Source organism: Limanda limanda, chromosome 20 (assembly GCF_963576545.1).
Source record: "Limanda limanda chromosome 20, fLimLim1.1, whole genome shotgun sequence".
Classification (NCBI taxonomy): Eukaryota; Metazoa; Chordata; class Actinopteri; order Pleuronectiformes; family Pleuronectidae; genus Limanda; species Limanda limanda.
This window is the reverse complement of record NC_083655.1, coordinates 21,643,762-21,658,822: the sequence shown is the minus strand read 5'-3', so window position 1 is coordinate 21,658,822 and position 15,061 is coordinate 21,643,762. Positions and strand designations below refer to the sequence as shown.

Sequence of the window (15,061 nt, the reverse complement as noted above, 5' to 3'; positions counted from 1 at the left end):
GATAGAAAAAAAAACTCCATACTGCTCCTGTGTCGTCATCCAAGTGTCTGTAAGACATTCAAATTCGACTCGAAACAGCATTATTTACACCATTACTACAGTTACTGTAGCAGTAACTAGGAGGAGGACAACAGCAGGCATTTAGGCTGAAAACATGGTGCCGTGGGGCCTAGTCTTCTGGGAGTCGCTACAGGGTTTTTGGAAACATCTATTTTATAATAATAATATTATCATATTTATCCGATTCTTCCATGTACCACTACAGGGAGCACTGTTGGTACGTGTAACATAGTTTGAGAACCACTGGGTTAGAACATCCCCAGAATGGCCAGTAATGCACAAAATCAAATCCCTGCTCACAACAGTGAAATAAGCACTACAGTGAAAAGCCAGCCGTACAAAGACGTAAAAGAAAAATGAGAAGAAAGCAGTTGTCATTCTTACAGAAAACCACATGCATCACAGGAAGCATCACCACAGGAAGTAGGGCCAGGTTTTTAACCACAACTCCCTGAATCTAAACCTAATTCTAAAATAAACCCTTTAACAATGCCTCAACCCCCAAACAGCTCTTTAAAGTTGTCAGGCCAAAATTTTCTCACTTGCCCAAAATATCCACAATACTAACATCTGACACTTAAACTGGTTCTAATACTCATCAAATAAAATAAAGTAAATGCACTGCTACCCCACAGAATCTGTAAGCTTACCAAACTTGGAAACATTCAGGAGAACATTATGTAGCAACACAAACCTCAATAGCAAAAAATACCTCAATTCCTAACCTCACACTTAGAAACCAAACGTAAACTCTTGATTTGCCCTAAATATTATGTTTTCAATTTCATTACAGTAAATGTGAGTTGTTTTCTACTGTTTTCTTCCCTGGATAAGTCCATTGTGCTTCAAATGAGCCTGTTGATAGGACAAATTATGTAAACCAATATAATGTGTGTAATTAGATTAATGAAGGTTAAGCAGAGAGAGATGCTTTGGATTGTCCAAATGATGCTCAGTAGGTTGTTACCTAGAATGTTGGGGATTACTCCATGATTACAATTGGGACATTTTCAATTACTGTTTTTACTTGCACAGTCCTTTGCACACATACCAGATATATTTTGATAGAAATATGCATTCTGGTTAGTGGAGCAGAATTTCTCCACTGCTGGAGCTGCTTCTCACATTTAGAGGTGAATTGAACTATTGAAAAGATTATCGTGTGAGTTTGGAAATCTAAGCTGCTTTATTCTGCAGTGTTCTAAGGTAATGTCATTCACTGGCTGTAATTAATTCTCTCTGGCCTGTTAATCCCAGTGAATGTGAGGATGTGTGCACACACCAGCAAACCAGCAGGGAGGTTAAGCTGAGTGGGGATGAAATCCTCTCCACTCAGATAACTCGGACAGTGTTGTCATCAGGTCTAAAAGTCTAACCTGCCACAGGCTCCGATCATCCACTTCATTATCCACTGTCATAATAAGAGCACAAATAATCCTCACATAAGACAGATGCACAGAGCTATTCTGCCCCAGTTCAGTCAGTCACAGTCTGAAAAGCTGTTTTTAACCAACATTGAATCGCTTTCTCCCTTAGCATTAAAGACATTTGTCCATAATGTCTACCTATTGTTTGAATAATTTACTCACCAAAGTAACTGAAAAGCTCTGGAGCAGTTCACAGAATCAGACACTTCCACTTGCAAGAGAAAATTAAAGAAATTATTGTTTATTTGGCATATTTGCGAAAAAATTACTTGATGGGGTAATGTGTTCTAATTACAACACCACAGAGGGACATTCAGAGATTGCACCCCATTATCAAAGTCACTCTTTCTGTCACACCCCATCATTACAAGTGGACTAAAATAAAGAAGTGGTTTAGGATAAGGGTTACAATCTCAAGCGCTCATCCAAAATGCTTCTCAAAGTCCCCATCAATACATCAGTTAAGTTTGACATCAATCAGCGAAGAGGTCGCAAGAAATATGAAGGACAAACAAAAAAGTGAAACTAATCAATCAAACTATATCTCCAAACCTATTACTTCCAATTCTTTGCAAGCTCTTCCCCAACTCAAGGAGGACAACTTGTCCCACTGTTACTTTTTATAAAAGCAAAAATAACACAACAGAACTGGGACTGCTTCCACCACAGCAGAACACATCTGTTACTTGCTGCTTGCTGGTTCTCTGTGAATGTGTGTATGTAAAACCAGATATTAGAAGCTTTTTTAATTCCTTCTGATCCTGGTTTCAAAAAAATGAACATCCAGAACTACAGGTTCTGATGTGATTTATCATGGGATATTCTCATTTTGTTTATTGATTTGCATAATACATAATTCCTTATTGATTTAATTTTTGCATTTGCACAGGAATATTGAATGAAATTAGAGGCAGAGAATTGATGTTTACAATAAATTTGTAGTTTTCAGGGCATTACTTCACCATTTTTTCAATTGCTTGGTTCTTTTGATTAATATTAATTTGGGGTGTTTATGAAGCTACATAAGTGTAGCCATTACATTCACCATCAGTGTAGTCTATGTGCATGAGGTCTGAATACTTTAGATTAGGGTTCCTAAGGTTTCTAAGGTTTCAGGAAAGGAAAGAAGTCGAGTAGAATAATATAAGCATGAGACATTGGCTAATTGGAGATCTTTTTTTTGTCAGAGATCTCAATTTCCTCCTGTGTTTAATTGTGTTCTGTTGACTTACCATGTAAGGCATGCAGTGACGCCTGGAAGTCATCACTTGTCAACCTTATCATTCTTTGGGACTGGAATGCTCACAGTGAGCTGCCAGAAACAAGCCAGTAAGTTTTCTCCTTCAAGATTGATGAAACACTTAGTGTCTTACATCACAGCATGTTGGAGTTTAGAATGGGTCACTACTGCACTGCATGTGCAAACGAGTGAATTTGTGACATATAAACCTGATAGTTAAATGTTATAGTTAAACAACTGTCTGTGTTTTGTAATCTAATGTGTGTATAAAGTATGTAGCTTAGACAGACGTCAGTATTTCAACTGCTAAAAAAATAATTTCCAACCAAATGTACCAAAATCAGTGACAAGTTCAATATAGTCACCCATTGATAGTTAGTACATAATGACTCATGATAGCGTTTATAGTTAAGGATGATTCAGTATTCTCTCTGTCTTGGCTAATCCACAGTTTGAGTCAACAGAAAAATAGAAAGCTCATCAACACAGATGGTGTGCTATTTTCATTCCGACAATAAATTCAGATGTCTGGGATCAATAAACACCTCTCCTTTGAACATTGTCAATGGATATTCCACTTCTGTCTTGGCCACAGCCAAATCTGAACTTTACCTAATCTACCTTAATTTCTAGAAGGAGACTATGGACCTACAGTGGCAGTTTATAGAGTGGTAATTACTCTTAATATTTATAGTACATCTGATCTCATATTTTAGTAAGAGGTTTCCCTGTTTAGTGATATGCTTCAGTTTTAATTTCCTTTTAAATTAAACTCCTGTCCTTCCTTCACATTAAGCCATTGTCTTTCGATTAATTCAAGAGTATTTGAAAGGTATATTAAAGATATATATTATAAATACACATTTGTTTTTCTTGACTCAGAGTAACATGTTGAAATGTCAACTGAGTCATTCCAGTACAATCCTTTAGCTTAGGGAATGGTGGTGATGTTTGGGCTGTTTCTAAAATTGTACACCGCCCCCAAATAAGTGAAGGAAGACCTAGAAGAGAGTGCTGTGAAGAGTGAACGTACGAAAGTGAGTCAGTAAGGGAGGGTCTCTGCTCATGGGCCGAGTATGGAGGTTGGAGGAAATGTTTCAGGGGCAAAGAAGCCAATAGGTCTGGAGGTAGAGTGAGCAATCCCATCAGTATGCTGAATACAGACACGTTGGAAGAGGCTTACAGGATCAGGAGCTATCCTTCTCACTACAGCCAAGTATGGTCAGAAGTTGATTAGCAAAGGAAAAAAGAGAGGGTGATGTGATAGGAATCCAGGCTTCCTACGATTAACAGATGTGTATGAAGCTGAAGCACCTCTGGGAGTTTCCAGTATTTGACATTGGGTTGAGAGGGTGAAGACAAATCAGCAGGGCTCACAAAACAAATTCTATTCAAACTTTCTATTATACTGAGTAGGAATGCTTCTTATAATATTATTACAGATTTCTATCACAGGATGACTGAAATGTGTCCCTAATGAGAGATTTCACCAAATTGTTTATACAGAGCTATCTATACTCTACATATCACATCTCTGTATGTATTTGGGCATTTTAATTTCCAAAAAAAAGGGGGATTGTTTCATTTGCATCTCGTGTGAGAGTATAATTTAAATCCTGTGTGGCAATGATGGGCTCTGTTAGTAGTAATGACTTCTACTTAATGTAATCTAGTTTCAGAAAAAAATAAATAAATGGCTTTAACATATTACTTTAAATACTTGAAATAGTGAAAGTCTCATGGATTATAACTGTGGGTTACAGGGTCTAATACAGCTGACACACTCTTTACTTCACCTTGGTATTTTCTGATGTGTCCACTGAGGAACAGCATGATTGATTTGTGTGTAGCTCTTTGCTATCATAGCTTTTAGCAAAAGAAATACAAAGAAAATACACTTTATTTACTAATTTTATGAATTTCACGGCTTGGGATAGTCTGCTTGGTTAACAGCTGATCTATACTTGCTGTGCAGTTTGACTATCTCTGATATAGTATGCCATTAAACCAGCTGTCTGTTTATGTTTGAGCCTATGGACTTAAAATTGTATGTGTTCCCTATTTGGTGTTTGTTTAGAGTTTGTGGACTGGAAGTCTCATCAGAATCCAGAGGGAACCTCTAATGAGGCAAAAATGCTGACGACAATGCTTCTCTCTTGCTCACATTTGTCATTCTGCTTGTTACAGACATAAATCTATGGCATGTCTTTGTCTTCATACTGATTCAGATTTCTCTGGAATCAAGTAAGGGTCAAATGTTTTGAGCTGGCAGTTTTATGCCACCTTTTTTGAGCCTGTAAAAAAAGCATTTGTGTGTATTTGTAAAACAAAAGCATTCCCACAAATTCAACTTTGTGAATGTGTATTAAAGTTTTGCTGCTGTAGAAATATATATTAAGTTCATTAGATTTATCTTTCTTAGGCATTAGGAGCCTGTCCTTTCCAGGAAATTACAGCAGTGGTTGTTGGTTAAATGCTTTAAACATTGACCTCCTGTCTTATTACCAAAGTAGGATGTATTGTTCTACGCTCTAATAAGGTCAGGATGCAAAGTGTAACAGCCATAGACCTATACTTGAAGTATTTGATCTTACGGTTAACAATCTAGAGTATTTGATCTGTCTGAGGTACAATATAAGGCTGTAATGGGCACTAGTAGAACTGTTGTGAGTAGTTACATTAATAGCAATGTAGATTTCTTGTAGACATTTCCTCACTGACCCAAATGGCTTTTTCTGTAATTGACTGCTAGGGAAATCCACTCACATTTCCTCATCATTCCAAAGGTTTTCATCCATGACCACAGCATGTCTCTGAACATTTTCAGTCATCCAGGTCATAGGATACAAAAGGTCAGATTATTGTCCAGCAGCCCGTTAATTGAAGAGGTTATTTCATTGCTTTGTGCACTAAAAACCACTGAATTGTTCCCTATCAGTTGCCTGGAAACCTGAACAAGTAAAGAATGTAAATAATTGTTTCTTGATGACACCAGTCAGTGTAAAGCATTGAGAACATGATAGCCTATAGTGTTCTGCAGTCACACCTCCATATCTGTCAACACTGCAGAGTGTGTGTTTTCTCTCCCCACACCCCCCTCTGTTATTCCTCCTCCGAAAATCACTGGCTGAATTCTCCCCAACACAATTTATACAAAGTCTGCCTGGAATTTCAAAGAGCACCAGTGTGACACACTCAGCCAGTCTTCTGTACTGCACCATATGGTTACAGAGCCCCATTTCCTACTCTTCACTGTAGTTACATAGAGACCAAACGTGTGCGTTTGTGTGTCTGTGTGTATCTCACTTTCGTTGTGCATTCAGTGCTCTCAGTGACACCAGATAACCTCACAGTGGTGTCTGTGCTGTGGCTCCAAAAGCCAAATAAATTTTAGTGGAGATCAATACACAGAGAGAAACTGGTGCTTGTGCTGCACATCGATCCCATCTCTGTGATTCATGGCCAGACATCCAACCTATTTGGTGTCTAAAATTAGGCTGAATGAGCTTCTACACCTGTGTCTGTACTATTATCATTTAGATTTGAAAGTTCCTGGAAGTAGAAATTCTGTTCAGTGACAAGTTACTGTGCTGTCTATTGTATGGTCACTTTCATTAGGCCTTAGTGTGAAGACATTAATATCGCTGCCTGTAATTATTTGAATCCTATTGACACAATTAGCATAAAAAAACATGCTGCCAGAATGAACAGGGTTCTACAATGTTATTTATGACAGATAAGAACGTTGGAGTCTTTTTGCAGCTGTCAATCGTGACAGTAAAGTCTGATAGATATTGCTGATGAGAGTAAAATGCTGTGGTCAAAAGAAATTAATACTTTCCAAGTGTAGACGTTAAGAAAACAGTAGGGGAGACATAGTGCTCAGATGTAATCTTTTCACTGACATTATTGACAGAATAAAGAGCATATCAACATGATATTATTTTCTCTTGGCCCTCTGTCCACTCAGATATGTCTGGTGTTTGAATGTCAGTGGCTGTACAGGTTGGGGGAAAAAGGATAAATATACTGGCACTTAGATGCCAACATCTGCTATCTCGTAGTGTATCCTAAGAGTGATAGCATTTGACAGGCTCAACTCCAATGACAAAATCTTGTTCATGCACTGAGAAAACTGAGAGAATCACAAACAGGGATCAGAGGGTTAAGTTTCTCTGATGCTGATTCTTCAGTGGCTGTCAAGGTGTGAACGATCCCAACCCCTTGCCCTCAGTGCCGGACTGATATGGATTAATATATATATTAAACACAAATGCAACTAATTATGTAGAATTTGAATTAAGAAAATTAACATACCATTTTAAATATATGTACATCTTTTCTGCCAAAAAAAATCATATTTATGCATAATAGTCTTTTGCTTTATCATCCAGACAATAAATGGGTCTCTATTTCAGTTAGAGTTCAGTGAGAGGTGGTTCCTCACTCATGATAACAGGATGCTATGTGTGGGTATTTAGCTCTGTCATTCACCAGGGGTCATCCTGGGCAGCTGTCGCTCAGGAGAGCGGAACATCAACTAACCAGGGGGTCGGTACTTCTATCCTAGTATTTCTGTTGAACAGATGATGCTACAGTAGGTCCTTGGATCAGCCAATTTTTTTCCCTTTTTTTTTAAACTTGGCTCACTCTGTCACTGGACCTGCCTGGGGATTTTGCTGTAAGCAATGTAGGAATTTACATCCTGTTTTTCATATTTTGCTTGACAAAAAGCTTAACAAAGTCTGTGGAAAAAATATTCATAAGGAAAAGATAAAGAATCTTTTTGGGAATTTGTTTGTCTGTTTGTGCTTTAATTAAGGGTAGGTCCTGACACACTAAGCCCCGAGCTGTCCATGTGTTGCTAAATGTCAAGAGTGTTCAGCACCATTGGTTCTATACAACCAACATGGTAAATTTGGCCAGAATCCTGAAATAGTGGCAGAGGCAGCCTAGTAACTAGTGGCACCTGTTTAATGTTTCTCTTTTTCTACTTATGTGAGCTTTTACCCATGTTATTTTTTTAGTAATTTCCTAGTTGTGAGCATTTATTTAGGATAATGTTTATGTTTGTCTAGTTATCCCCTCAGGATGAATTTGCAATATTTCATTGAGTCAGATGTCCAATTGTTCATGGACAAATACCTGAAAGACTAATTCCCCTAACCTCAGCTGATTGCCAGAGTACAGCTTCTGGCTTGGGTGAAGACTGGTTTAATACAGTTAGTTAGACAGTTGCTCTCATTAGGAGACTAGGGAGGATATGATATAAAATAAAATGACCTGACTTGCTGCCTTATCCTTATTATATTATTTCCATTGTGTTGTCTTGTAAAATAAATACATTTTATTATAAGTGACCTAGATTCACTTTTGACACAACTGCTGGTGAGAGAATACTAATAAGAAAAAGTATAACAAGTTCCCCTAATAAATTGTGGTGATAGTTCCTTCTTTGAGAGATTTTAAGTCTGGTTAGTATTCACATAAGTCTAATTAAGTGGGTTTCTCCCGAACCACCACCAAGAAACCGTCAACATTCACAGTGGGTGGACAGCTGATTTTAAGATAGTCCTCTTTCATGTAGAAGAACGTTTAGATCGTGAGAAGCCCTCCGAGGTCACCCTGAAGGATGTGTGTTTGTGTGTGTGTGTGTGTGTGTGTGTGTGTGTGTGTGTGTGTGTGTGTGTGTGTGTGTGTGTGTGTGTGTGTGTGTGTGTGTGTGTGTGTGTGTGTGTTTGAGGGTGGGTGTGTGTTTTGGCAAATTCTGCTGCAGAGCTGTTGTTTTTTTTGCTGTGCACAGATGCTCAGGCTGCTGGTTCGCTGAATAATCACATTCAGAATGAAAATGTCCTTAATTTCTGACACATTATTTCCCAATTCCAAAGTCTGATATTCTTGTGCAGTTTTGTTCTAGCACACGTTTGAGCTGTACGGTAACAAGCAATTGATTTTGATGATTGTCTTTTTTCCACGTTGGCAAAGATGAATTAAAGAGCACAGCTGGGTTCCAGTGGAGGGCTAAACTTGTAACAATCAGTACTTAAAAAATCCAAAGCTTGAGGTATCAAAGAAAATTCAATCTATGAATGTGTGAGTGTGAAGTCTTAATATCTGCCCACTGGGCAAGTCACAGCTGAGGTTCAGCCCACCAGGCGTCTCTGTCACCTTGAGGACAATTTGGAAACATGCTTGACTCCAATTCGTCACTTCCTATAATAGAGGAGAAAGGCAGTGGTAGTGTCACTATGTTTTGAGGGGAGGGTACATGATAAACTTCATCTGCTGAGCTACCCTTATGCAAACAAATAAAATAAAACCCCAGATAAAGCGATTGTCACTGTTAGCATTAGCTCATTGAAAGGAGAGCAATATGTAATTTTAAGGGATAATTTAGGCTTATTACAAATTGAGTATAACTTTAAAAGAATAATTCCATCAGTTATGATAAAATGCACAATTTAGAACTTTGAACTAAGTTCACATTCCCAAAAATAAAGTAGTTTACATTCATATCTAAAAAAATTTTACGCCTTTAAGGGACAGATACAGAAAAACACCCCTCTCCCTTTTTCGCCCTCGCATCCTATCTGGGCACTTTTATTGCTGGCCAAGTGGTTGAAGGCATTCAGTGGTATGAGGCTGGCAAGTCACGTGGAGCCGCTAGTAGACACGTGGCACGCTGCAGTACAAACACACACTAATGACACTAATGAAAATGGAACCATTACGCTTGAATTCCTCAGTCATCAACACGCATATACAAACACACTTGTGCCATTGAGTATTGAATGTTCTATATGCAGACAATTGTGATCAACTAATGTGGCTAACCCACATCCAGAGGCTCAGGATGATTAAATGCTACAGCCCAAACTCATCCACTAACACGCTTTGCCAGTTTCCTGCAGTGACACACAAATTCACACAAAATCCACTCAAATCAGTGTTCTGTTCTGTGGTGTCATCAGCATCTCAGCCATAACTCCCACTCTGGCTCAAGGACATACTGACGAGTATCCCTCTGTGCTGTGAATGACTTGATGGTCTCTGGGAGGCTGCTTTTATTCAAAAGGTGACACTGATTGCTTTTTATCTCTGTGGATAATAGAACAGCAGCATGTCACCATTACATTCTACACAATTTGTCAGTTTTCTATTAATCAGATGATTTACTCCTGCAGTTACTGTACATGGCACGATATAGAATAAAAAATCATTTGAGAAATAGAGGACAGTATCACAGATATTGTAACAAAATGTAGTTTTAACCCTGTACGTAAGGAAAGAAACAAGAAATGTCTCTCTTTAAATAAATTGACTATAGCAGCTCATTCTCTGAAAATATTAGTTTGAATTTGTGTTAGATGTTCAATTATTCAATAAACAAGGAAATATCAGTCAAATCAGATGAAACTCCAATCACTAGATTAGATTACTAGATTACTAGACTAGATCACTAAGATTCACGAGATGAACAGGATTCTAACAAATTAAGTGAGACCAATTAATTCTGAGTAATTGTTTGGCTTTGTGGTAATGGAATTTTGGATTCATGTTCTTATTTTTAAAGTGTGTTTTTTCAGCAGCGGTCCAGTGTAGAGGAAACTGCCACAAGGCCCTGACCCATAAGCGACTACATGTCATATATTGGTCATTTGACTAATTGTGATTTTTTGTAATTTTGATTAACAAAAATACAATATTAACAATTAATTACTGTAATTTATATAATGCTTTATTGTATTCAAATGATAAGCTCAATCAATAAAACAGTTTTCAGGGTGCATAATTTAAAAAAGGTACATCCAAGAGAAGTTAAAGTGTTGATAAGAGCAAGGGCTGGAGGTGGAGGTCTGTGCCCCACAGAGCTTTGTCTCAACATCATCAAGTCAGTCTGGGATCACCTGAAGAGACAGAAACAATGAAGACAGCCAAAAGTTCTCAGAGATGTGCTGTTTCAAATGAAGGCTGGTCATACTGAACATTCGATTTAGTTTTTATTTCTGCTCACTTCAGTGAAGATACTTAATGAATATATTTAACTATTTGTGTTACTGGGTATTACAGGATAGGAACTGTAAGGCAACATTGTAAACCCATCCAAGGTTTTTTGTCTTCCTTTGGCCCCAAAATGTCTAGTTAAGCCATTTATGGCGAGGTACTTTAATGTGATGACAGTGAGTTGTTTAAAGAGTCATTGGTTTTCTGAAGATTGGCTTAATTTCACTGATTTACCTGAGCTATAAAATCACTATTTCCACTGCAATAACATGACTCGGTAGAAAGAGTTATACTGCAAATATTGTCATTCTGTGACAATGTTGTTTTTATCTCATTAATCACCCTTGTTACTCTTGTGTCTAAATACTTTTCTTGATTATTTTTATTCAATGTGTTTTATATAATATGAAAATCAAGCCATTTCTTTTTAAAGTGTCCGCGGTTAGCAGTGTAGAGCAGTGTTTTGTTGAAGAATTAATGTGGTGTCCCTCCTTTCCCCGTGCTACTGTAAGTCAGACTGCAGTATCCCACTGCGCATAAATAAAGGCCGGTCAATACCTGAAGCTTCTCCATGTTTCTACATCACACACAACCAGTCTGGGTGTACCACACTGCCCCGATGAGGGCAGCACCCGTAATTACCATGGTTCCTATGGCAGCAGTGATGGCCATGTTAAATACGTAGTGTTACACGATGTGTAGGATTCTGTTGTAAGTATTCACACAAGAGCCTTCAGTATGCTGTGCCATATGTTAACTGTACAGGACTGCTTATTGACCTCTCCTCCCACCTGAGTGTATGTATGCATCCTCAACAGCTGAGTCGAGTTTCCAACTGCATCTTTTCTTATCCACATTGCCCAGAGGGCTGTTATATGTTCTTTCATTATATCTGTCTCTGTCTCCACGGTGATTTGTCACCACGGATACATCCTCAATGGCAACAGCTGTCGGTGAGGCAGCTGAGGGTGACGCCTATGATGAGGTGTGACAGCAAGTGTATTTTTAGCTTCTCAGCCAGGTAGCCAGAAATGGTGAGTTCAGACACTTCACAGGATGTTTGTAGAAAGGGAATAAGCACAAAGGCTGCTTTGTAAAAGACTCACATTAGTATGGAATGAGGCTGCTGATTGTGCCCATTTTATGTTTTGAACGCTGTTTCCGTGTGCCAGCATTCATCTGGTTTCCATCATATACATCATATGAGACATTCGTGATTCCTACTGAACAAGGTTTGACTTTCAAAAACAGGCAAGAACATGTTTTTTTATTGCAAAATTTGCTTTCCAGTGCCTACTGTGCATCCTGCTATTGTGTGCTGCCATGGGTAATGTTATGTTCATGTGGGAAGGCAGCGATGGGAAAGATCTCCATGGTTACGACTTATAAGTCATTGATAGGGTGCTGCTAGGCTCCTGAGTTATCTGATAACAGTTGAGTAAAAACAGAAAAAGTTACTGAATGCAGTTGCAAGATTGAACTGTAGCTGAAGTGACAACACTAGCTTACTAATATGACACGATACAATCTTGAGTGCTGACAAAAATTTGACACAGATACATGTGGTTGATTAATAATTATATTAAAAAAATGTATGCCACCCTTTTTGTTTCTGTAATGTATAAAGCCTAGGCATGTATTAAATAATAATAACATAAAGCATTTTTTAAAAACATTTTGTGATCAAGCTTATCAGTGATGGCCATTATTGGGATGTTACTTTCTACGACTCCCTCAGAGCTTCCTTGTTATGTTTGTTCCAAAAAGTGAATAGGAGAATAGGAGCCAGCAATTACACCAGGTTTTTTCCTACTAAGGCACATATAAAAGAAGATCTATTTTCTTAAGGTATAATACCTTCCTGATGTTTAAGTTTGAGGTTATACAGGAATAACGCCATTTTAGTTGATAGAAGAACCCTCTTTTAAATCTGAAACAGTTTATTTAGTTCTGCACATTTCAATTTCCATTTACCATTTCAATAGTGATTAATCTATTGATTGATTTTTTTAATGTTTTGGTTAATTTGCGAAATACAATTGTCAAAGATAAGTAAAGATTCCCCTCATAAGTGATGTTTTTATGGCTCTAATTATAATTCAACTAGTAAGAGACAGTTTACAGTGTTGGACATATGTGATAAGGATAATGGAAAAACCCAATCTGTATCATATTTAACAGCAGGCTTGTTTAATTAAATTAAATTAAACTGATAAACTGATACTCTATTCTGCCAAGGGGATTATGTTTTTTCTGTGTTGGTTTGTCTGTCTGTAGACAGACGACAGATTACCCAAAAATTTGGTGAAAGGGTGCAGTATAATTCAGGGAAGTATGCATACAATTTTTGCGCAGATCTTAATCGGGATGGGTCAATATTTGTGGTGGAGGCAGGCCGTTTTTCAAAATTTTAGTTACAATAATACATGAATCTTAATGAAAAAAATCTGGCATATTATATAAATTATATATTTGTGAGGCAGTTGTGTGCAATGTATTTATGTAACGTTTCATAAGGTAGAGTTATGTGCTCTTCTCCCTGCTATTCTAGTTATTACGCTTTTGCTCATCATTAATTCTTGTGTGGTTTGTTTTGATGAGGAATATCAGTCAAATAACTTAGCAGCCACAATTTTAGGCTTGAATTAAAAACTCAGCAGATCATTTGCAAGTAAATGAATCGTATTATCTTGTCATTGTTTCTTCTGCCCCTGCCACCTTTCCTCCATGTCCCAGCGGTGGTTATTCCTGATGGCGCTTCAGAGAAGGCGGGGTTTGGGGATGAGCTTGGAAGCGAAGACGATCTCCTGTATGAAGACTTTCGCAGTTCTGGACATCGTTTTGGACACCCAGGTGGAGGCGGAGGGGAGCAGCTAGCCATCAATGAGGTAAGCAAAATGAAGATGCAAACAGTTATTCTGACAGTGCAAGTGTTTGTGCTTGATGTTACTACTTGAGGGCACCATGATTTAAAATAAATAATGATGGCTTTAAAATTGATAATTATCGTGTTTAGGTGAAGATGTCTATATACCAAAATTGACGCAACTGTGGCCTTAGGCCATAGAGCGGATCTTCTTAATCCCCGTCCCCACCATTTTGCATATTCTTGGAATATTTTGAAGTCCAAACTTCCCCTGATAGCAGTATGAGTTATTGATGGGTGAATGGCAAAAAAAACTGTAATGTAAAGCGCTTTGCGTTGTCATCAGGACTAGAAAAGTGCGATATTACATATTATACCATATTCATGGTATACAAGAAGTGATGATGGTGGAGAACTCATCATCCTAATATTAAGATTCATATCCCTTTCCCGACTACTTCCTCCCACTGGTTGTCTGGAGGAGTTGTTCTGACAAATAGGAGTAAACTTTGAGTCTCAAAAACCATTACTACAACAGGGCCAGTCCCTCCAGGAAATAAAGCATGGAAGAAGTTGGTTCACTGTTGTGACTAAATGCTATGATTGGTCTCCTCTCCGCAAATGTAGTGGGGAAGTATCTGTAACCAGATCATACACTGTATGTAAAGATGGACGACATGCCATCACCATAAAAGTGACGCCAAAACATCCTGATTGCCCCATAGTTGTAGTATAGTTCAGAAACGCCACCTCTTCCATGTTAGCAGATGGGACAGTGAACAGAAACATTTCTCAAAGATGGTTTCCGTGATTTTAGGTGGTCCTATTACAATTAGGGTTGGGCTGTCCAACATCATGTTGATGAAGAATCTACGAATTATTAATATTGCAATTACTATAGGAAACTCTCTTGACGATTTATTGTCACATCCTGTCTGTTCCAAATGTCGTCATTTTATATGAAACAGCCCTAGTTTAGACTTAATATGGCCGGACTTCCTTCCTTACTATGACATACTTTCTTATTAGGTACTAATAGCCGTAAAAATACAAATAAAATGTTTATCGGAGTAATAGAAAGAACTTGTTGAGTGTATTTACAATATGCACAAGTATGCACAAACCGCCTATGGCTTTACATTTCAGAAATTTAACACACATACACACTTTTGTTATGAGCTAGTTAAAGGTTGACCTAGACCTTTTCTTTAATGACCGTGATCAAGGAATGCTCCGGGAGTTTCAGAGCTCACGTCTTTGCAACCAGTTGTAGGAAAAAAGGCAGTTTTGATTGCCTAGCAATCCCAGAATACCGATCAGTACTGGTAGCTAGAGTGAATTGTTTATGGCAATGTTCAGGTTGTAACTAAAACAACATGACCACGCCATTTTAATTGCCTGATAGCAGCCACAATTTGGCCCCTTTATCAGTAGTTATGCAGGAGATTTTTCTTTCCTCTATCT

The 15,061-nt window shown here is 38.0% G+C and overlaps 1 protein-coding gene across 1 annotated transcript in view; it reads left to right on the top strand.

The window, feature by feature from the left end:
• arhgef4 (Rho guanine nucleotide exchange factor (GEF) 4) overlaps window positions 1-15,061 on the top strand; it is a 50,782-nt gene that overhangs the window by 15,640 nt on the left and 20,081 nt on the right. Inside the window, exon 2 of the mRNA XM_061093940.1 lies at window positions 13,468-13,619. Within this exon, the coding sequence (XP_060949923.1) occupies window positions 13,468-13,619 (152 nt within the window). The remainder of the gene's footprint in view (window positions 1-13,467; window positions 13,620-15,061) is intronic.